This window comes from Danio rerio, chromosome 17 (assembly GCF_049306965.1).
Source record: "Danio rerio strain Tuebingen ecotype United States chromosome 17, GRCz12tu, whole genome shotgun sequence".
NCBI lineage: Eukaryota > Metazoa > Chordata > Actinopteri > Cypriniformes > Danionidae > Danio > Danio rerio.
In genome coordinates, this window is record NC_133192.1 from 23,890,399 (window position 1) to 23,914,252 (window position 23,854).

At 35.1% G+C, this 23,854-nt stretch overlaps 2 protein-coding genes across 4 annotated transcripts; one reads left to right on the top strand and one right to left on the bottom strand.

The window, feature by feature from the left end:
* Positions 1–455: 455 nt before the first annotated feature.
* Positions 456–13,357, top strand: edaradd (EDAR-associated death domain). Its single transcript, XM_690046.10, has 6 exons — positions 456–775; positions 3,677–3,735; positions 8,086–8,128; positions 8,363–8,433; positions 8,816–8,867; positions 10,456–13,357. Exons 1-6 carry the CDS (start codon positions 718–720, stop codon positions 10,830–10,832), a joined length of 660 nt encoding a protein of 219 aa, XP_695138.5. The 5' UTR covers positions 456–717; the 3' UTR covers positions 10,833–13,357.
* An 869-nt stretch (positions 13,358–14,226) lies between these two features.
* Positions 14,227–22,339, bottom strand: si:ch211-125o16.4. Of its 3 annotated transcripts, XM_073928489.1 has the most exons (6): positions 22,271–22,339; positions 20,941–20,964; positions 20,466–20,527; positions 20,075–20,192; positions 19,286–19,419; positions 14,227–19,192 (listed from the first exon to the last, which is right to left on the bottom strand). In XM_073928489.1, exons 3-6 carry the CDS (start codon positions 20,469–20,471, stop codon positions 14,669–14,671), a joined length of 4,782 nt encoding a protein of 1,593 aa, XP_073784590.1. In that variant the 5' UTR covers positions 20,472–20,527; positions 20,941–20,964; positions 22,271–22,339; the 3' UTR covers positions 14,227–14,668. The 3 variants fall into 3 exon arrangements, with proteins under 3 accessions (XP_073784590.1, XP_021330036.1, XP_021330035.1); XM_021474361.3 differs by lacking the exon at positions 20,941–20,964; XM_021474360.3 differs by lacking the exon at positions 20,941–20,964 and having other exon boundaries at positions 20,466–20,530.
* Between the last annotated feature and the right edge of the window lie 1,515 nt (positions 22,340–23,854).

The following is a 23,854-nucleotide window of genomic DNA, read 5'->3' on the forward strand; positions in this document are numbered from 1 at the left end:
ATGGTAAAAGTACCGGAATTAATAAATGTACTCTGAAAAATCTGAAAATATGAAGTGTAAGACCAATTTATTTTTAAAATATATAAAAAATAAAGCATTCTGAATACTAAATCATCTTTATCAAGTATGCCATAAAATATTTCAGATTCACAATTAACATGTTTTTAACAGTAAAATCAAAATCAAGTGTAGTAGTGCAACAGGATTGAGTTTGTTTGATTTGTTTGTACAACTCTGTGTGTAAACCATTAATAAAAAGTCATTTTTAAAATGACTTTAACAGTCATTTTTAAAACAGTCAAAAAATGGTCAACCATTTGTTATAGCAGGCATTTAAAGGGTTCAGCTATAGGTAACTATAAATAAATGATATGCGTGCTCCACTCAATCGTGATTTTCAGATGACAACTGGGCGTTCCGCGCGTGTAAAAGAGGCAGGGGTGAGGAAATATGGCGTTATCTATGGCGTAAATGATCTACGTAATTTCCTTTAGTGTGGGAGAGATATAGTTGAGCTCTGTGTTCCCACATCAAATTAACCGCAAAGACAGAAAAGTGCGTGAGAAAGTTGTCAGGTAGTTTGAAGGTTCTCGTGTAAGGTCAGACTTCTTCCAGACTAGCACGCGCACAGGTGAGGTGCTGTAAACAACGGTGCGGTTCACAACTTCACCTCCATCCATCCAGCAGTCTCGTAAAGGTGATCAACGATCTTCTCCTATGTGTGAAACAATCGTTATGAACATGACGAGCTTGAAGGCGTTCACCGAGCCGTTTGGTAAGTAAATACGCTTGGTGTTTACTAAGTCATGAGGGAAAATGTGCTTCACACGCGTGGCAAATGTCGGACACTTGTTTTGTCCTGGCTCAGTGTTCTTTGTTACTTTGTTTTAGTGTCTTTAAGGGGTACACGGGGAAGGGGAAGCGTGTCAACAGGTTAAAATTACATTTGAAAGAACGATAAGGTCTTTACAAGCACATAAGATCCATCGTTATGTAGCCTAAATCTGTACGCAGAAGAATATAAAGTGTGTGTAAATATGTATGTATGTATAAGTATGCATGTTTTATATATATATATATATATATATATATATATATATATATATATATATATATATATATATATATATATATATATATATATAAGTTTGCAGTTGTTTGGTTTGACCTTCATTTGTTCATGGATGCTGCTTTTACATCTGTTTCTATTTTATTTCTCTTCATCAAGTTACTAAAACGTGGTGTTTCATTTGTAGAGGTCATTTGTATTTGTTCATTTGTAGAGGTGACCAGGTTTCTCCTGCAGTACTTGTGTATTGCTTCTGTTAGTTTATGGGTGGCCATGCAGAAGAAGATCTGCGCAGAGGGTTTTGCCCTGCAGGGTTATATTATGATGTGGTTTACATTTTATCTCTTCAAGTGCATCCCGAGCATGCAGCTACATGCTCTCTGCATTCCCTGGCTTAGCAGAAACAGTCATGAATGGATTCAGGCTGCACAGGTTTGGATTCGTCTGCAGTACTTACTGGGCACGTGTAGATTGATCTGTCCATCTCTCTACTGTACTGCTGTGAACATGCTGAATTATGATTGAGTAAAAGATATGGAACAGATATCAATCTACAACAAATGACATTGTTTATTTTGTTACTATTGATTATATTTATGTTTATGGAGTGGGGCAGAAGAAGTGAAAATAAATTTCCACAGTCAGATAACATCAGCTAAAGGTGTTGCATACTCTTTCCGCTCGTGTTGCTGCTCATACTCTCAGCAGTCACCATAACTGCAGTGGAATGAGTGCTCTTCAACATCCTGTTTCAGTTGTTGGGATTTCCTAGAAAATACCCTGCATTTCATACTCCTTTTGATTTGACAAGGACTGTTTTAAGAAACTAAAAATAACCTCATAATTCTTCAGAATTGTGCCTGTGTTTTTGTAAAATAGTGATGGTGGTCAATAACTCACACATGCAAACATTTTTTGTAAGAGCTGAGGATAAGCTGTCTGGTGTGGGTGAATCTGGGGTTATAACCAGACCTATATCAGTTTTTCCCCTTCTGGAAACCTCAGGAAACTGGTGTCTGAGGTTGCCTTTTGACTGCACTTTGCGAAAGACTCAGCAGAAGGTTTTTTTGTTTTGTTTTGTTGTTGTTAATTTGCAGTGCTGTAAAAGCAACAATTTGTTATTTTCTTAGAATGTTTAGAACTGTTTTTTTTCTTAGTTTAAACACTGTTTAGTACTCTGAAGGATTTTTAATTGCTATAAAGCCTGCTGTGGAATATTTTATATAAATATAATATTAAGCTTTTTGTGGAACATAACGATTCTATAAATTAAGGGTTTTAGAACCAGTAAATCATTTTTATTATATATATATATATATATATATATATATATATATATATATATATATATATATATAAAAAACTGCTTTTCAATTTATTGGAGTTTTATTAGTTGGCATGGGCTAGTATATAAGATTCTGATGTTTTAATAACCTTGGATAAAAATTTCACGGTGTGATAATTGCTTTAAAATATATTCTTTTTAAATGTCTGGGTAAAAAACAAAAACTTTTCCCCATTGAACACATATTTTATGTTGAGTAATATTTAAAATATTTTGGAAGAATAAACATGTCAGGCTGAATAATTCAAATGAATCATTGACTTTGCAGTCTTCATTAGATTAAAAACACACACATCTATCTATCTATCTATCTATCTATCTATCTATCTATCTATCTATCTATCTATCTATCTATCTATCTATCTATCTATCTATCTATGTATCTATTTATGTATCTATGTATGTATGTATGTATGTATGTATGTGTATGTATATATATATATATATATGTGTGTGTGTGTATATATATATATATATATATATATATATATATATATATATATATATATATATATATATATATATATATATAGACCATAAAAACTCTCTCTCTGTTTAATCATAATGTACTCATTTATTAAAAAGCCTTGATCTGTGACAGATAGAGTTGATTTTAAGTGTTATAGTAATTGGCCTAATAAGAATATTAGCTCTACATGCTAATGCTGATGATGAATTATTTCCACTGTTTGAGTCACATGTTCCACTGACAGTTGCTGTACAGTGTAGGATTAGTTTTCTGTTGTCAAACAAACTTCTGCAGTGCTAATTCTAACTCTGCATTGATTGGGCATCATGGAACAGTCACAATTTTTAAATTGGACATCAGCATTCTCTTTGTACTTTGAATCTGCCAGTGTGATACTACAGAATTTCACTTTAACAGAAACTGTCACACATAAACACACACACATCTCTCACACTTCCTTCCTCTTGTAGTTACTTGGTCATTTTTACAGTCTCCTTTCGTTTATTATGCTGCTTGTTATTTCCGTAAATGTCTTACTGCTGAGGAGTGTTTGCAAACTGCTCGACATTTGTGTTGTTTTTTTTTTTTTTCAAAACACTCATATTTTACTAAAACTCAATTTTTGGATTTGTTATCAAGTTACTTCAAAGTGAAAGTAATCCGTTTGTCATCACTGTCACTTTTTCTTCTCAAATGCTATACTTTGTCTAATCCTGCATGTTTTAGGTTTGTTCTGATCTCTATAAAAGTTCTTTTTTTCTTAATTTTATGTTTGTTTGTTTTTTTATTGCAGGGCGAGTGGCTTCTGAACCGGTGGAGGACACGGACCCTAGCAGCTTCATTACAGATATGGTATGACATTTTTATGGTTCCAAAACAAACAGTTAATTTCTAAGTAAAGGGCTTCGTCTTTCAAGAAGTGTTTGCTAGAAGGTTACAGATTGATAACATCGGGTGAATACCCACTGACACATCAGTAGCAACTAATGTGATGCTTATTTTTACATTGTTATGACACACTACATGAGATGTAAACATTGTCGGCTTTCATATTGTGATCAACCTCCACAGATTATGTAGGTTAGACATGATTTTCATACATGATATGAAAGTAGCACTAGATGGGAGGAGCAGCCATGCTCTAAGTCTCGGAGGTTTGTTCTAGCACGTTCTCCGCTCATTTATCTACACATCTGAAAGTTTAATTTTCTTCTCTTTGCTACAAAGTGCACACCTCCTCGCCTCAAATGTGTTTCAGCATGTAGAAAAAGAAACAAAGCTGTATTGTTTTCATCTAAGGTCTTGATTCAGGTCCAGTTTACACAAGGGATGTGTGCCACCACTAATGGTTACTTTAATGTTTATTTTCAAAAAAGGATATCTTGTAACAAGCTAGTCTAACAGCAACTCAGAAGGCATTTAGAAAACAGTTCATATATTCAATTAAATTCATCTTTATGTTTATATAGCTCTTTTACAATGTAGATTGTGTCAAATCCACTTAACATAGAAGTTCTAGTAAATTGAAACTGTGTCAGTCCAGTTTTCAGAGTTCAGTTTAGTTCAGTTCAGTTTGGTTTAAATTTCACTGCCAAAAGTCCAAACGCTGAAGAGCAAATCCATCAATGCACAGCTCTACAGGACCCGAACCATGCAGACAGTGGCAACAGTAGCTATGCTTTACTAAAAAGATAGGTATTTATAGTAGTTTTGAACTGACAGAGTGTGTCTGAAACTCAGACATTATCAGAAAGGCTATTCCAGAATTTAAAGCCATGAATGAGAAGGCTCGACCTCCTTTAGTAGACTTTGCTATTTTAAATACTATCAGAAGTTTTGATATTTTAAAGAGCAGGTTGGATTGTAGCAAGACAGAAGGTTGGTTAGATAAACAGGAGCTAGATTATTTAAAGCTTTATAGGTAAAAATCAATATAAACAATACGGAACTTAACAGGCAGCCAGTGTAACCAAGCATTCACACGGGGCTTCCGCTTCAACGCTTGACTGAGGGCTTGTCTGAAGTTGGGGCTGACGTGATCGTCATAGCAGTGTCAGCCAATGAAACAAGTCTGTAATCGGCTACTGTCTGAGCTGGGGTATTTGCATAAAGTGATCTGATTCGCTGATGCTTTCGTTAGTGCTTAAAGTTGAGAATTTCCTAACTTCTGCAGTAAGCAATCCCACTGAAGCTGCGTAGACGGATCCACAATGCAGTTCGGCAACGCCTAACGTCATCCATTCAAAGTGAATGGGAAGCGTTGACACTGACACACCGTGTGAATGGGGCATTAGGAGGGTGTAACTGGGGTGATATGGTCCTATTTTCTCTATATTTAATCTAATTGAAATAACCTACTCTATTATGAAGCAGATATAGATCATAAGTGCTGTAAGTGTTTGACCTACTTTAAGCAAAGCGTTTAAACTTCAGCGTTCACTTCACCAATGTTAGCCAATATGGACATATTTATTCAAATGAACAGTATTTATAGGCACTGTAGACCTATATTAACACTATTCCTCACCTAAATGTTTGTCAGTAAGAAAGCATGTCAAGCTGTTTTTGTTGGACAGTCCACCCAAAAATGAAAGTTGCATCATTCTCACCCTTTACTTGATCAAAACCTATTTCATTTTTGTCCTCTGTTGAACACAAAAGAAGATATTTTGAAAAATGCAGGTGACTTCGTTGACTTCATTTAAGTTTCAGCAACCAGCATTTTTCAAATTGTCTTATTTTGTGTTCACCTGAAGAAACTCATAAAGGTTTTAAACCACATGAGGGTGAATAAATGATAGATGGTCATTTTAGTTTTTGGGTGAACTTATTCCTGTTTTCTATGTACGAAAAGAAACCGTACACTTGATTAGGATATTGATATAGTAAGTTTGATATAATGTGGATATTGATCTAGATTGTTTTAGTCTCAATGTTTACTCTTTAAATTGCTATAAATTTTCACAGTACTATTAACAGGCCTATAGTCAAGATTTATTGTTATGAGTCAGTTCAACGTTGCCTGGAAAAACAAGATACTCATCCCCCTTCACCTTGATCATCTTTTGAGTGGACATTTTTTCTAAACCTGTCATGATTGACAGAAAAAATCTGAGATTAAATTAAATGAGGCTTTTCCAATCCAGGTATTTATAGCCTGTGAATAAAGGATTCCATTTTAAATGTGTATTTAGCATGAGGGTCTTTCCAAAGTTGACTAAAAGCTGTATGGTTTGTTCAACTAGTCTGACGTAAAATGTGTTTTCGTCTCAAGTGTACAACTCTAAATTACGGTCTGTGCTATGAATTGATGTACTCTATAGCATATTTTCTATTCATTCTTAAACATTCTTTCATCACTTTATCAGCCGAGTGTTTGGAGGAAATGTTTTGTGACTCAACATGCTTTAATATCACAAAATGAGGAGGAGTTTAAGGTCATATATGCATTCTCAATTCTCATTGATATTTAAATATACATATTGATATCAAAACACCCACATAAATATCTAAATAATCCATAATTTGCAATAGTCATGGAAATTATGATCGATTTCAGTTTATCTGTTTTAATCCAAAAATTTTTCAGCTACAGGGATAGTTGATGATGTCTTTATTTCTGAAATATACACTACGGGTCAAAAGTTTGTTAAATTGGTAAATACTTAATTATTAAATATTTATTTATTACTTATTGTATGTAGTTTCAAATGAAATTCTTACTCCAGTCATTATTGCTTTTATTCCTTTTACAATTAATAATAATAATAATAATAATAATAATACTTAATATTAGAGTGATTACTGAAGGATCATGTGACTCTGAAGACTGGAGTAATGAAGCTAAAAATTCATCTTTAAAATCACTGGAATAAATTAAATGATAAACTACTTTTAAACAGTTATTTTATAGGGCAATAACATCTCACAATTTCACAATTTGTACTGTGTTTTTGATTAAATAAATGCAGTCTTGATGAACAGAAGCTTATTTTAAAACATTTAAAAATCCTACTGACTCCAAACTTTTGACCGTTAGTGTATATGTGGAGTATATGCTGCCTTTAGCTTTAGTATGAATGAAACCAATATTACATTATATGTGTGCCAACACTTTAATTAAAAAAAAATCTTACACAACACAACTTGCTTTGTCTTTTCATAGGAAATGAATGAATCATCATCATTGATCCTGTTATCATGGCAAATATCAGAAAATGTGGTTTTATATATATATATATATATATATATATATATATATATATATATATATATATATATATATATATATATATATATATATATATTTGTCACCTTGGAATTATATGGTTCTATCTGCGTTCTGAATGATTTTGAGATATTGAGCTTTAAAGTTTTTGCATTCCATATAGCAAACAGTATGTGTGTAACATTTGTATAAAAATTCTTAAAATGTAAACAACTTATAAAAAAAAAAATACCATAATGTAAATAAGTTGTCATTTAATAAGAACATAACAATAAGTCAATTTTGACAAAAATGTCAGATAGAACCTTTTAATTCTAAGGTGACGAGATATCTATCCATCCATCCACCAAACATAGTCCATTTTAATGGCCATCTCCACGCTTAATGCAGATGTAAACAGTCTAAATGGGTTTTAATTGTTGATATTCAGCTATATTCAGTAATGCTGTCAAATCTGTACAAACAGGCACACAAAAAACATCTATTCTACACATGCCAGACTGACATGTGATCATTGTGGGAAATAGTTAATATTGTGCGAAACCCTAACTAAGGAATTGATTTCTAAACTTTTATGTTGTACTAAAACACATATTACTGTATCAAAATGGTTGCTGCCATGTCATCTACATCTTTTCATTATTTTTCCCTGCTTGCTCATAAGTCATGTGAACATATTTATTTAATCAACAGTTCTCATGCATTACACAAAATATGACAAAATAATAAGAAAGGTTCTTGCCAAAATCCCAACACAAGTCATCACAAGTGAGCCAATTGAAATCATGTTAACATCAGGTGGAAACAGTACTGCATCTCAGTTTACCAACTGTTATTGAGTCAGTGAAAGCACATGTTAATAACATGTGAAAACAGAGCCTTAGATGTGTATGTGTGTGTGTGTGTGTGGTGTGATGTTTGACCTTTGGGTGTTTATGCTGATGTTTTGTCCTCTATTCTGGTCTTTATTTCAGTCTCTAAGGTCAAACTATCCTGTTCAGGTCACAGATTCACAAGGTATGAGCTCTTTATTGTTTATTTACGTCATTGCTGCTTGTATTGGTAGTGACTGAGTCATTTATTTCCTGTCTGTTTATTGAATTCTGCTGATCTCAGGTCAGATTTTCAGAATAGTGACCTTTAGGTCAGCCTCCACACTTTCTATATGATCATGTTCGATTAGAGATGAAAGCACAGTGTTGTAAACGATCAACAGGTTTATTCATTGAAATGTGGCGTAATTCTCCACAGACCCGGTGACCCTTCAGCTCAGCTCTGTTCCTCCTGGTTTTTTGTCGTCTGCGGTGGGCAGGATACGACAGGTGGGTGTTCTGATATTTTAAATAACAAACATCGCCTATTTGCCTCTTGCTGTTTCTATTTGTTTCTGACATTCTGTTCCTTCTTAAAGTCACGTACAAATGTCTGACAGCATCCTTATTTATAGATGCAAACCACACAATTCTTGGGGAGTCGTATGATGTGGGCAGTGAAAGATATGTGGTTGTATGTGTAAATACCAGGATGAATTTTATTCCACTTGTTAGGGGCTGTAAGGTTATTCCCCAATACGTGCTTGACATGTTCTCTGTGTAGTGTTCATTAGCATCGTGGGTTCATTTGTTTATTTATGCAAAACAGAATAACGGAACTTTCTCAACTTCAATAATCCCTAAGCTTTTCCATCTTTTCTTTATCACCCAGCCTGTGGAAAATGACGATAGTGAATGTATTACATCAGCGTCTGTTTCATCAGGTATGTGTCACTGGTTGAAAAACTACCATTACTACACTGTCTACATAACTGTCACCACTACACACTGAACGTAGTGGAGTAATTATGGCAGATGACTTGAGTATTTTCATGTCATGCCAAATAAAACAATAGTATCAAACAAGTTTAAGTAAATTTAGGAGTCACAATATATTGCATTTTTAAATAATAAGTAATTGTAACAGTATTTATGAATTATTGTTGTAAATATTAGCTTTAAATGAATTTTTTTTTTCTTTTTTAAAAGCCTTTATTATTTGGCATTGTCAAGTCTCAGTGCAGAAGTTTTTCGACTTCCAAACATGACGGACTTATACTACACTATAGGAATACTAAACTAAAACATGCAGCAGATTTACGTGCAAAAGAAAGAATTGTATTAGATATTTTATTAATTATACAGTGCATTCTATCAATAGGAAAGTCTTGTAAGTTCAGAGAGGTAATCAAAAGTGTTTAAAAGTTTAACCAATGTGGCAAAACATGTTAAAACATGAAGGGAAAGCTCTTCAACATGCCTCCACCAATGTGTTGAAACCAGCAGCAGCCTCCTGTCCTGTCTCTTAAAGTCACCACAGGAGTGACTGAATCTGCAGTTCATTGACTGAACACTAGAATGCATCCAAAATGCTCCACTTTACAGCAGAAAATGTTTTTTACAGCCTGGTATAATAGATTTTTTGGGTTTACGTAAGCGATATTGCATGTCATGACAACTGTAAGGTGGAGAATTATCTCTCAACTCATCTGTGTAAATAATTTTAAGCCTTAAAATTTGGCATAATTAAGGGCGTGGCCACTTCAGTGACAGGTGTCTGCCTCTGGTTGTCATGTAGTCTCGGCTAATACCAGCCAGTAAACTCAGTTTTACGTGGCTTTATACAATCTATAGCTTATTTATTAATATTTATTACAGTTATCAATGAATATGGCAAGCTAATTGTACTTGTTAGTCAATTGTAATCGTAATTCTGTATTTTTTTTTTCCTGGTGTTTGAATTTATAATATAATTACATTTTTTAATTTTAAATAATTGATTTATTATTTATAGTTTTATTTAACTTTACTACACTCTTTACAACATTAGCTGTAGGTATAATACATCATCTGAAATAAGATGTTATGCCTGCATTTCATAAACTATACAGATGGATGGATGGATAGATAGATAAAGAAAGAAGGAAATGTATAAATTTGGAAATAATTACTTAAGTTTTTATTCATGTAGTAAAATGTCATAAGGAAAATCCTTAACGGGTCGTAATCCATTAAACCAGTGTTTAAATAGACCAGACAGAAAACACATTATTCATAAAGTATACAAGCAAGCATGTGTGTTCAGAATATAAGCAAGTATCGCGTAAGTGTTGTGTTTCACCCAGAATAATAAGTATTACATTATAATAACAATATAACAAGTCAAGCATCTCTAGCTCCATCCTCCCAATTCAGTATTGCATGTATAGTTACCTACAAAATGTAAAGCTCCTTGTATGTGATGTTATACACCTTTTGAAAAATAATTTTATTCACTGTTATATTGTCTGCTTTTACTTTCCTGCTCTCTAGACTTCAGTAAAGAACTCAAGCCCTGTAAGGAGTGTTTGTTTTCTGCTCCTCCACCCAAAATCAGCGACCTGATGAATGACGAAGACCTTCTGTACAGCCTGCGGCTCAAGCTGGACCCGACTCACTGCACGGTCAAAAACTGGAAGAACTTTGCGAGCCGCTGGGGAATGAGCTACGATGAGCTGATGCTTCTAGAGCAGCGCAAACACGGTGCCACTTACAACAGTCCTACTCAAGAGTTTCTCCTGCGCTACAACCAGAAACCTGTCACAGAGCTCACCGAACTCTGCCAACTTTACCAGCGCATCGACGTGCTGCGGTTGCTCCAGCGCTGGATGGAGAACGACTGGCCATCACGATGGCAGAAGGCCCATTAGCTGCCACTTGACTAAAACTGGACCTCAATGGATGAAATTCAGAACTGCAGGGATGGACCGCAGGTCAGAAACACACACACACTACTGAACAGCAGTGGTGGAAAGACAGTGTTTACAAAGTTGTACACTGGACTTAGTTCTTTTTTGATAGCTCTTGGCTGATTAAAGCTTTCCAAATGTCACATGTTTGTGGCAGGCAGTAGATATGCGACGGAAGGGTGATCGTCAAATATACGAAGTGGCGCCCCAGCACTTCAAGAGGAAACTGAAATGCCACTCAGGTGTGACTGCACCATTAGATCATGTCTGGAAATTCTCTGTCGTTCCGGACATACCGCGTTTAATTTATTTACTGCTGATGGTCTTATGAAGAGTCCTTCTATTAGTAACATTCTTGATGAGTATGAGTCACTGTGCTTATTATCAAAATGAGTTTTAAGATGTTTAGAAGTCAGACTGGCTGAATCTTTATTTCAGTTGGGGTTCAGCTTCCTGTATTTTCTAATTGCAACAAATGCTGCAGTTCATGATATTCATAATATCCCATGAAAATATGAGATTAGAGCTTGTTGGTAATTTTGGTTTATTTAATGGTTAGGGCCAAATTGTGTAAAAACTATATTAAAAGTCATCAAAAATACAACATAAAAGAAAAGGCTTATTTTGGTCAAACTAACAATAAATAATATACAGCCATGCTTAAAAGTATTTAAAACCTGTTTACAGTTTTCTGTTGTTTTACTATATATAGATTTGAGGTGTGTGTGTGTATACAAACAAACACATCTATATATATATATATATATATAGAGAGAGAGAGAGAGAGAGACATATATTAGTGCTCAGCGTATATAAGTAACCCCTTACAAGCCGCTCTTTAAATTCGTATTTTTAATCAGAAGCTATACAATATTATATACATTAGATTAGTCAGTACTTTTTATAGCGGTCCAAAAATTAATACACCCAAATTTATATGTTATAGAAAATATGAAATTCAAATTTTTTTTTTTGCAGTATTTTGATTGATTTTAAATGTATTATTTTTCAATTTCTAAATATGTTTGGTGACTTAAATATTATTTTAATAAATATATCTGTTTAATAAATCTGTTTACATAATATACAAAAATCTTATGTATATTCACTGAGAATAAATCAAAAAAATATTAATTTTTATATGCTGAGCACTACTCTGTAGATGATTCCTTGGATTTACTTTTTTTTTTTTTTTAAGTTGTAAATTTATTTGGGCTGAATTTAAACAAACTAATTAAGTTGAAAATTACTGAATGTAATTTGCTTGTTCAAATTCAACAAACAAATAGTTTGCAGAAATATTTTTTTCAGTGTACATGGTCTGCTAAAAGACAGGAAATATTACTTTACACTTTGTTCATGAATCATATAAGACTATTACTGAAATGAATAAAGGCCAGATTAAATATAAACGATCATGCTTACAAAAGTAAATAAATAGATTGAACGATGTCCTCGAATATTTGTGGAAATCTGTGCATTTCCCGTGTACTTGAAAACTCCATGTGGGCCTTGTAATCAGGCGTGACATTGAGGTTCCAGAAAAAAAGCCTATTATTGGACAAAGCTGCCCGTTTCATCATTCCATCTTTAATGTAGTTTTATTTCATTAATCTCACAACTCTCTCTAAACATTAATAAACGTGTATCTGACTTAATATAACATTTAATACATGACTAGAATAAGAAAATCACTGTATAACAACTGAAAACTGACTTTCTAAAGGGGTTCACAAACAATATATGTCATGTTTACATGGCAGTGATGTATTTCAAATAAGAAATGTAATGTTCTTTTCTAATTGTTTTATTCTATAAGTTTAGTGAACAGATGGCATGTTCTCAAAACAAACCCTTAAAAACTACTAATCCCTGGCCAGTAGTTGTCAATTGTACTCCGTCAGTATCTTGAGCAGCACTAGCACAGCCCTGTTGTTAACCATTGATGTTTGTCAAGTTCTCACGCACATTCTGTATGATGATACAATAACACTCATTCTGTAGATTCAAATGTTTTAAAACTTGCATTTAAGTGCCATTTAAAGCTTTGTCGTTTATATTAAAATTCCCATTGCACTGCTCACAAGGCACTTGGATTTGGCATGTTTGGATTAAAAAGCACTTAAATTGCCATTCAAATCATTTTTGGTAGCCTTTAAGAAAGATTTAGGATGTCTTTGAGAAAATGGCAGTGTAACTGCAGCGAACTATGGATCTCAAAGTTAATTAAACAATCTGATCTTTTTCAAATTTACTTATCAAACATTTTTTATGGTTAAATACTGTTGGTGATAGTTTTAACATTTGTGCTCAAATGTCAATAACAATGAGGTAGTAGTGTAAGTTATTTTATAAAAAGAAGACTATTTTTTGTCTTTAGGAAGTGTTTGGTTTTCTGCCTTGTATCCTACCTAGCCTTGGACCTATTGTCTAACATTTAAAGCCATTTCTGTTTGTTTAAAAATAAAACCTTTCTATAAACAGTGTCTGAATATTGTTATAAATATTTTGATGGTGTCAATCTACACTGACAATCTTTTTGCCCCTCTAAGTTTTAGGAACAACAAATAGTAACTTCTAGTTAATCATTTGGTATCAGAAGTGGCTCATATGAAAGACAAAGGCCTCTAGATTATGCTTATTTTACCAAAATAAAATATGATCATGGCTTGATTTTTAATTATTTAATTAGCACAATAAGTTCTGACTTTGCTTAGGCGAAAGTCTTGTCATTTAACAGAAATAATGTACAGTATAGAATATAAAGTCATGGTGCAGTGGAAAAAAGAATGAATATTGTACATGACTCCCATGAGTTTGGAGGTCTGCATCAATACAACTCTGCAATGACTCAAATAACTTATTTATAAAGTCATCTGGAATGGCAAAGAAAGCGTTCTTGCAGGACTCCCAGTTAGGATTCTTTGGATTCACCCTCAATGCCTCCTCCATCTAATAAAGTTCATGTCTGGTGACTGGGCTGGCCAATCTTGGAGCACCTTGATCTTCTTTTCTTTCAGGAGGCTGAAGTAAGAGAAGGAGTGCTATCCTGTTGAAAAATTTGCCCTCTCTTTTGGTTTGTAATTTGTGTGAGAATCTTGGGTCCATGCTGGTTCCAGTAGGTCTTCTGCTGTATTTTTGATGATTGGGATACAGTTAAAAAAACACATAATTCATCAAAAAAAATCTACCTTCTGCCACTTTTCCAAATGAACTAGAAGTCAAGTTATTATTTGTTGCTCTTACAACTGAGATCAACAACAAGACTTTATAGTGTGTGTTTGTATTCAAAATGCAATCAGCGTTACATACAACATTGTAAACAAATCGTGATTGAAGGCAAATTAGGCATGTGTTGTTCATATAAGCTTTATTGAGGTTTTTTGTGTGTAAAACTGGCAGAAATCTGCACATATATGTGATACACAGAGAGAACACAGTCTCAAGTTGATTTGTTTGGTTTTTTTCCCCAGTTTGCAATACTGATCAAAATACATATAAAACTGGAATGGAAATAAGTGTAAACAAAAGACAAAATAATATATATTTAACCGCTTAAAAATGCAGAGAAGTATAGAGTCAGCAGATTTTCTTATATATTTATGTCAGTATTTTAAGATACATTCATTGCACATTTAACTGTTTAATTGTGTAGAACTGAATACAAAAATAATTACATCTGTCAAATTCTAGAATGCTTTTCAATCAAAACTTTACCCATTTTTATACATGTAATTTTTACATATGACTTCACTTTATTGAGGTGATGTGCATTACCAATACTCTTGGATTAAATTTTACTCTGTCTGCAGACAAAGCATGTTGTTCAAGCTTAGGCTAAGTTTGGCATCTTTGTCATTGCTAGTAGTATCAACTACTGGATGATCCTTATTAGCATCAGGGTTGGTGACTTTAAATGTTCCTCTATTCACTTTTGGAGGGCTGCCTGGTTCTGAAGATATGCCGAAATCTTGGCTAATGGTACGTGCATTAGACAATCTCAACCTCTCCAGGACATCTACACTGCCTCTCTGTCCATTGACCCCAGCAGATGGAGATGAAGCTTTCAGATTTGTCTTGACTGACGAGACTGAGACAACTGCATCAGTTATTGTTTTAGCAGGGTCAATAGTGACGTCAGCTGCTCCAATGCGTTCTTGCAAGATGCTGTCAATGTTGCTTGCAGGTAAGCTGTGAGTCTTGAACAAGGGGATATTTTTGGGGAGTTTTATTTCTGTGTTGCCATCTACTTCTGGTGCTTTAATCTTTATATTCCCATCCTTTGATTCAACAGATCTTCGCCAGTTGAAAGGCCATTTCTTCTTGCTTTTGGAGCCCTCGACTTCAGCATTAATGCTTGGGACATCTACATCAACCCCAGTATTGGGAAGATTCACATCCACACCAGGAGGAGATAGGTTCAGGTCTGGCCTGCTTACATCAGCAGCAATGTCATCATCAGGAGATTTAACTTTGGGGCCAGAAAAGTTCAATTTCCTCATTGTTGGGAATTTTAGTTTTCCTTTGGGAACCTTGACGTCAGCATCTAGTGTGGGAACATCTACATCAACCCCAGCATTGGGCAGGCTCAAGTCAGCATCAGGAGTACCAATTTTTGGAGCAGAGAGGTTAAGATCAGGAGCTTCTGCATTTATGTCAATACCTGAAGTCTGCACTTTTGGAACCGAAAGGTCAGCTTTTGGTTTCTTAATTTTAAGCTGTTTTAGCTTTACAGACGGCGACTCCAAGTCAGGGGACTTGATATCTACATTGGGAACACTGACCTCAGCTTTTGGTAAAGTTGCATTTACATCAGCTTTTGGAAGATTTAGGTCAACAGCAGGTGTTTTTAATTCTCCAAGTTTGGGAGCGGAAAGATTTAGATCTGTATTAGCATCCAGCTCGGGCCCTTTCATCTTTTGCGCAGACAGATTCAATTTTGGCAGTTTGAAATGTGGCATCTTAGGTTTTGCAGAAGGGGCATTGATATCAACATCTGGGACTTTAAGGTTAGCATCAGGTCCTTGAAACTCTGCTTTGGGTAAATTTAGGTCTACATTTGGTTTGGATATATTGAGATTTGGTGACTCTAGACTTCCCCCAATGTTTGCAGTTGGAGCTTTTAAATCAGCGTCTGGCAAACCAACGTTTAAAGAAGGAGCAGAAATGTCCCCTTTAATTTTAGGTGTGGAAAGACTAAGATCAGGTGATTTAACACCTGCATTAAGTCCTTTCAGTTCTGCTTTGGGGATGTTCAAATCTACATCAGGTACTTCTACTTTTTCTGTTTTAACACGAGGCCCAGAAAGACCAAATTTCGGCATCTTATAGTGCGGTATCTTGACTTTCCCAGAGGGGGCATCAATATCTACTTCAGGAACATTTAAGTCAATGCCTGGGGTTTCGAGGTCTACATTTGGACTTTTGATATTGGCATCTGGCAGGTTCACTTTGGGTGCTGAAAGATTGAGATTTGGAGCTTTCAGGTCTATGTCTGGTCCTTGGAGGTCTGCCTGTGTATTGAGGTCTATATCTGGACCTTTCATTTTTGCCCCTTTTAAATTTACTTTAGGTAGATTAATGAAGGGTTTCTTTATCTTTGCAGATGGGGCTTCAATGTCAATTTCCGGTGCCTGCACATCAACACCTGGTGCAGAGAGGTTGAGGTCTGGAGCATTGACATCTAGAGTAGGTGCATCCAAATCAGGTTTTCCTTTCACTTTTGGCCCAGATAGATTTATTTTAGGCAGATTAACATGGGGCTTGTATACCATTGCAGATGGAGTTTCAATGTCAATATCTGGTGCCTGCACATCCACACCTGGGGTTTTAATGTCTAGATTTGGTGCAGAGAGGTTGAGTTCAGGAGCATTGACATCTAAATTCGGTGCATCCAGATCAGGTTTTCCTTTAATTTTTGGCCCAGACAGATTAATTTTAGGCAGATTAAAATGGGGCTTCTTTACTTTTGCAGATGGAGCTTCAATGTCAATATCTGGTACCTCCACATGCGCTCCTGGTGTTTGAACATCTAGATTTGGTGCAGAGAGGTTGAGGTCTGGTGTTTTTACATCTAGATCTGGTGCATCCAAATCAGCGTTTCCTTTTATTTTTGGCCCAGAAAGATTAAATTTAGGCAGTTTAACATGGGGCTTCTTTATCTTTGCAGATGGAGCTTCAATGTCAATATCTGGTGCCTGCACATCCACACCTGGGGTTTTAATGTCTAGATTTGGTGCTGAGAGGTTGAGGTCAGGAGCATTGACATCTAAATTCGGTGCATCCAGATCAGGTTTTCCTTTAATTTTTGGCCCAGATATATTCATTTTAGGCAGATTAAAATGGGGCTTTTTTACTTTTGCAGATGGAGCTTCAATGTCAATATCTGGCACCTCCACATGCGCTCCTGGTGTTTGAACATCTAGATTTGGTGCAGAGAGGTTGAGGTCTGGTGCTTTTACATCTAGATCTGGTGCATCCAAATCAGCATTTCCTTTTATTTTTGGCCCAGAAAGATTAAATTTAGGCAGTTTAACATGGGGCTTCTTTATCTTTGCAGATGGAGCTTCAATGTCAATATCTGGTGCCTGCACATGCGCTCCTGGAGTTTGAATGTCTAGATTCGGTGCAGAGAGGTTGAGGTCTGGAGATTTGACATCTAGATTCGGTACATCCAAATCAGGTTTTCCTTTAATTTTTGGCCCAGATAGATTTATTTTAGGCATATTAACAGTAGGTTTCTTTAATTTCGCAGATGGAGCTTCAATGTCAATATCTGGTACCTCCACATGCGCTCCTGGAGTTTGAACATTTAGATTTGGTGCAGTGAGGTTTAGGTCTGGGGCTTTGACATCTAGATCTGGTGCATCCAAATCAGCGTTTCCTTTTATTTTTGGCCCAGAAAGATTCAGTTTAGGCATTTTAACATGGGGCTTCTTTATCTTTGCAGATGGAGCTTCAATGTCAATATCTGGCGCCTGCACATGAGCTCCTGGAGTTTCAATGTCTAGATTGGGTGCAGAGAGGTTGAGGTCTGGAGCTTTGACATCGAGATTTGGTGTAGTGAGATTTAGGTCTGGGGCTTTGACATCTAGATCCGGTACATCTAAATCAGCTTTTCCTTTCATTTTTGGTCCAGAAAGACTCCATTTGGGCATTTTAACATGGGGCTTCTTTACCTTTGCAGATGGAGCTTCAATGTCAATATCTGGTGCTTGCACATGAGCTCCTGGAGTTTGAATGTCTAGATTTGGTGCAGACAAGTTGAGATTTGGAGCTTTGACATCTAGATTTGGTGCATCCAGTTTAGCTTTTGGCAGGTTCATTTCTACCTCTGGAGATGACATGTTCAAGTCTGCATTTAAGTCTGGTGTTTTCACCTTTGATTTATGCAAGTTTATCTTTGGCATTTTGAGAGTTGGGAACTTGGGCTTTGTAGACGAAGTATGAATATCTACATTAGGTGCTTTTACATCCACATCAGCCTTGGGCAAATTGACACGTGTGTTTGGGATGCTGATATCTCCATCTATGTTTGGTGCTGACAGATTCAAATCAGGTTTTGAGGCACTGACATCTAAGCCAGCCTCTGGTGCTTTAACCTTATGCCCAAATGTGGGCTTCTTTAAGGTTTTAAATTTAGCTTTGCCCTTGGGAGCTCCTATGTTGATATCTGGGGTTTTGATGTCTACATCTGGTGCTTCAAGATCTGCCCTTGGCAGATTGACACCTGCATTTAACTTTGGGGCAGAAAGTTCTAGATTTGGTTTGTTTAGATTTGCATCAATACTTGCCTCCGGTACTTTTACTTTAGCAGTTTTTTTCTTAAATTTGGGAAATTTCATCTTGCCAGAGGTATTAACTTTTGGCGTGTCGATGTCCATATTTGGACCGGTGAGCTCAGTTTTTGGCAAGGTCACATCTACTCCAGGGGTGTTAAATTCTCCATTAATCTTGGGTCCTGATAGACTCAGATCGGGTTTTTTTAGGTCAGCATTTACCTTTGGGGCTGTTAAATTCACATCACCACCAATCTTTGGTTTCATAGCCTGTTGGTCGAAGTCGGGCATTTGGAACTTGGGTGTTTTGGTCTTCAGTTCAGGGTTATCCACGTTAACAGAGACACCAGGAGTGTGTAGTCTAGGTGTAGAAAGGCTGACATCCTGTGTTCCTAACATGCCATCCAGACCTGCTCCTCTGATATTTGGGGTTGAGATGCCACCCTTAAGACTTGGGGCATTTATTTGTCCATTTAACCCGTTAACCTTAACACCGGGTGCTTCAAGTCCTGCATCACTGTTCAATCGAAGGTCACCAAGGGACTAATATGGAAAAAGAGATAAAGACATAATGAGACCTCTTTAATCTATTTTCTTTATTATTATTATTATTATTTAATTCACAAGATTGCTTACCACTCCTGCTTTCAGATCTTTTGATGTCTTAAGTTCAAGGTTCTTGTCGTATGACTTAATGATACCGATCAGTTGTAGTGCATCCTCTTTACTAAGGTGGTCCAGATGAACTGTTGCTGCAAGAAGCTTATCTCCTAAAATAGATCACAAATGAGGATAAGGCACAATACAGACCCATTTATTTCATTAAATGTGCTGCATATAATGCCAGGCAGAATGTGCAGACATTTTTTGCTTTTTCTGCTGCTAATTTTGTCAAAAAATCTGCAGATCTATGCAGGATGATTTTAGGAGTATCGTAAATACAAACTTATTATATAAAATAATATATATATATATATATATATATATATATATATATATATATATATATATATATATATATACATATATATATATATATATATTTATTTATTTTTTTTTTTATTTATTTTTTTTTTACTTATTTCATGTTTACAATGCAAATCCAATTAGATCCACTTATTTGGTTAACAAAGCAAGTCTCTCATATCATATATCTACTAAAAGAAAGAAAACATTACTTGACAAGCTGTATTGTAAATAAATCGTATGAATATTTTAATATTACTATTATTATATCCCAATAAAATATCACAAATTCATTTCATTTAGTGGTATGAATTTAAAAACTAAAAATAACTATGTAAATATACATTTACACAAGTAAATACATAGACTCAAGGATGGGCTAAAAATCGATTTCTGCACGCGCAGATTCTGTGTGGAGCTAAATATAGGATATGTGCACACATTATGCGAGTTCTTTACCTTCTCCCTGGGTAATAGCAGGACTTGTGATTCCTTTGACCCCGACTCCAACTCCTCCTTTCACTGCATCGTCCAATTTTACACCGTCTGAGTGCACACGGATATTTGTTTCTCCATTCTGCACATGAACAAGAAGATTTATTATTAGTGTTCATAATCTCATATTAATTTGATAGGTATAATGAATTTGCTTAATGTAAATTAAAGGTGCTGTAAATAATTTTTAGCCATGCTGCAATTTCCAGCAAACTTACTGATTGAATCTGACAACATCCTGTATTATTATAAGCTAAAAAAAATATTGTTGGTCAGGTAGTAGTTATATTTTCTATTATTCTATTAAATAAAAATACAACACCTTTAAAGTACTAGTTTGCTCAAAGGTACCAACCATCATGGCGTCACTGCTTTAAATACAACCGGACATGTCATGAAAACCAGTTTTCAGGATATCTGCTGAAACAAAAAACACACAAATGAAACCTAATCATTAAACCAAGCATTTAATTTTAGTATTTCTAGGAACAATAAAAAGGAACAATAATGACTAATCAGACTTTAAATTTCCGGCCAGTTTCAGACCAAGAGAACATCAGCTGATTCAGAACAAAACTGTCAAAACATAGTTGTTGCTCCAAAAATGGACATTTATTTTCATGCGTGCATGAACTCTTCCCACTCTCTTTTAGTCACTTGGCTAGTCACATCTTCATTGCATCATTTTCAGTTATCTAGTGCATTTACTGGAAATAAAACCTATAAGAAGTAACATATTATATTTAAGGAATGAATTGGTTGATGGTTACTTAATAAAATAAAGATTGTATATATAGGGTTTCTTCAACCAAAGATGAAAATTTACTCACCCTCAAATGGTTCCAAACCATTGACTTACATGGTAGGAAAAAACGAATATCATGGAAGTCAATGAATAAACATTTTTCAAAAGCTCAAACAGGTTTGTGTGAAGTGAGTAAATGGCATCATTTTTGAGTGAGCAATCCTTTTAACTAAAAACACCAAACACTACATGTTGAAGAAAGTGGAAGTTGAAACTAGACACCTCCAGTTTTTCCAAAAACAGAAATGTAATGTAATTTTGACAGTTCAATTTATTTATATCCCCATCAAGGCTAATCTCATAGTGGGAATGTGTTTATTAAAAGGTAATAATAAGGTTTATTAAAAGGGTAAGAAGATGCTAATCCATGCTGTTTTCAAACCACAGTGCTTAAAAGAAATATAAGCAAAAATTAATCTAAAAGTCAAAGGCCTGCTCAACATTTCACAACCATCAGGTCTAACCTCCTCTAACACAAAATCTGCTGTTGTGTCTCTTTAACAGGTAGTGTATGTGTTTGCGTATACGTGTGGTTTGTGTCAGGAATGCTTCAAGAATTTATGGACTCTGGAGAATGAGAACTAGTTTGTCCAGATGTAAGAAAGTTGAGAAAATAGCACATCAATCTGCATATCTATTCTCTTTTTTTTTTACCCTGAATGTCTTCATTTTATTTCCATTTTGCCTTTGTAAAGCACATTATTAAAATATCAGATGGTCTTGACAATGAACCAAGGATCTCAATAGAAAGTTCTAATTAATCTTCTCAGTTGAGTTAGTAGTTTGATCAACAACAGTAATCATCTGATGTTTTGGCTTCACTTATTATCATAACAGTTCTTTGGCGTCGTCATAAGTTATTTCATTTTTTTAATAGTCTGCACGCATGCATGATGAGTCAGTGCTGAACGTTTATATCAACATTTTTCATTTCTCAACTAGTACTAATTAATAAAACCTTACATTTTGTAACAACAATCCAACCAAAGTGCACAGCAAAACACCATCCTAGATGATTCCAGCAAAAAGAGATTCCCCAAAAATATGTAAAGCGCTTTGAGTACCCAAAAAAGCATTCAATAAATTTAAGGAATTATTATTATTAGTAGTAGTAGTAGTAGTACATCTTAATGAAGCTACTTGAAAAACAAAACAGTTTGTTCCAATTATTTTTGTTTTCCCAACCAAGAGCTCTACTCATTGCACATAAATCATTTGATCAAATTCCAACAAAAAGCAAAGAAGCCTCAACATAAAACAACAATGCATGAAGATAAATCAAACATTGATGTTCATTTCTGATCTATGTTTTAAATATCCAGCAATGAACCTGACTGAAAGGACTGCGCACTTACCTGGTGTAGTTCATGTAGTAGCCGCTGATGTTCACGCTTCTAAACTCCGAGTGAAAATGACTGTCATCTGGCCGGTCATGGGGTTTCTGTCAGATAAATACCGAACAGCCACCAAACAGGTTCTCAGACATGCAAGACAACTACACACACATACGCATAGCAACACACACCGAAACTACAGATACAGAGAGTTAGGTTTTGGAATTGGTGGCAGGAGTTGTTCATTTACATGTAAATTTGTGGAAGGGCACAGATTCATTTTGTTCTGTATATTTCTAGGCCAAAATTTCAATAGTGATTCATTCACTCAAGTATTAGAAATCAATGTTTTTTATTTATTATTTCATAACAGATCTCATGTTTCATTTGATCATTTTGTCAGTTTAATTCAATGCAGGACCTAAAAAAGTCTAAATATGTACTACAGGCCTTCTTGGAAAAACTAAAGTGTGTTTGTCAACAGTGAATTATTGCAATTAGGCAAATGGTTGTGTTTGCAAGGGTTTGGCCTCTGGCGTTACACCCTTGAGTTCTAAAATGCATATGAATGCATGGCACTTCAGAAAGCCGGGTTTCAGCTGGGTTTGTTTTGAAAGTTTCAGTCAAGATTTAGCTCGCCCAGAAATACAATTTCACACTTTCTGTAGACTGTTTACACCAAACACTGGCAACAACATATACTTATATGTGTGATTTCTGACATTCTTATCATATCGTGCAGCTAAAAATCAGGACTATGCTCTGTGATTATTGCATGTAACCACAGCGATAGTGGCTAAAATATTAAGGCCCTGTTTCCACCTGGTATCATCCTGCATTCATTGGGATTTTTTCAAGGCCCCCTCTACTTCTTACTCTTTATCACATTTACTTGTACACATAATTCATTGGTACTATTGGAACATAACCCATGTTAAGCTGCAGACATGCTAGACTTGATAATGTGATTGTGATGTCACACTCTGAGCAAACTTTTTGTAAAACCCCAGTTTAACACATGTAGCAGGTCTTTATTTATACATCATGTATTTTCTGCAATTCTGCATATTCAAAGATTGCATTCTTTAAGCTAAGAGGTTATACCATGATACAATAATGTATTGTCTACGATTTGCTCATCTCTCGATGGTTGGGTTTATGGGCTGGATAGGGTGCCACGCCTCCTTTTTAAAATTGTACATTTTCATACGACTGACTGAAAGAATGAACCACTAAACTGACAAAACATAAAATTGTTTCACATCCTCCTGAAATGTAGGTATTCTGGCTGGAATTCATGTAATATGAAGATCAGATATCAGTTCAACTTGCTGGTCTCCCATATTCACATGCGTCTTAAATCAAGGCAAAGCTTTGGAGATGGTCAGAAGTGAACAAGCCACAAATTGTTTTAGATCTTGTTTATTGTGTTTATATGCTATTTAGTGTTAATGGGAAAAAACATCTTAATACCAGGGGTAAATTGGTCTAAAGGTGGTGACTATGTCACATTTGACTAGTAAACAAAAACATTAGTTTAGTTGATGCATGCTTTCATTGATTAAGTCTTAATAAATCAACAGAAATGTTTAAATGTCAGTAAAT

What these genes read in the sequence shown, in the direction of transcription:
- edaradd (XM_690046.10), top strand. Translation starts at nt 718, where the DNA reads ATGTGTGAAACAATCGTTATGAACATGACGAGCTTGAAGGCGTTCACC. An exon ending in GGCGTTCACCGAGCCGTTTG is followed by an intron (nt 776 to 3,676) that starts GTAAGTAAATAC and finishes TTTTTATTGCAG; the next exon opens with GGCGAGTGGCTTCTGAACCG. An exon ending in CGGTGGGCAGGATACGACAG is followed by an intron (nt 8,434 to 8,815) that starts GTGGGTGTTCTG and finishes TTTATCACCCAG; the next exon opens with CCTGTGGAAAATGACGATAG.
- si:ch211-125o16.4 (XM_021474361.3), bottom strand. An exon ending in TGCTATTACCCAGGGAGAAG is followed by an intron (nt 19,420 to 20,074) that starts GTAAAGAACTCG and finishes GATCTATTTTAG; the next exon opens with GAGATAAGCTTCTTGCAGCA. An exon ending in AAGATCTGAAAGCAGGAGTG is followed by an intron (nt 19,193 to 19,285) that starts GTAAGCAATCTT and finishes TTTCCATATTAG; the next exon opens with TCCCTTGGTGACCTTCGATT.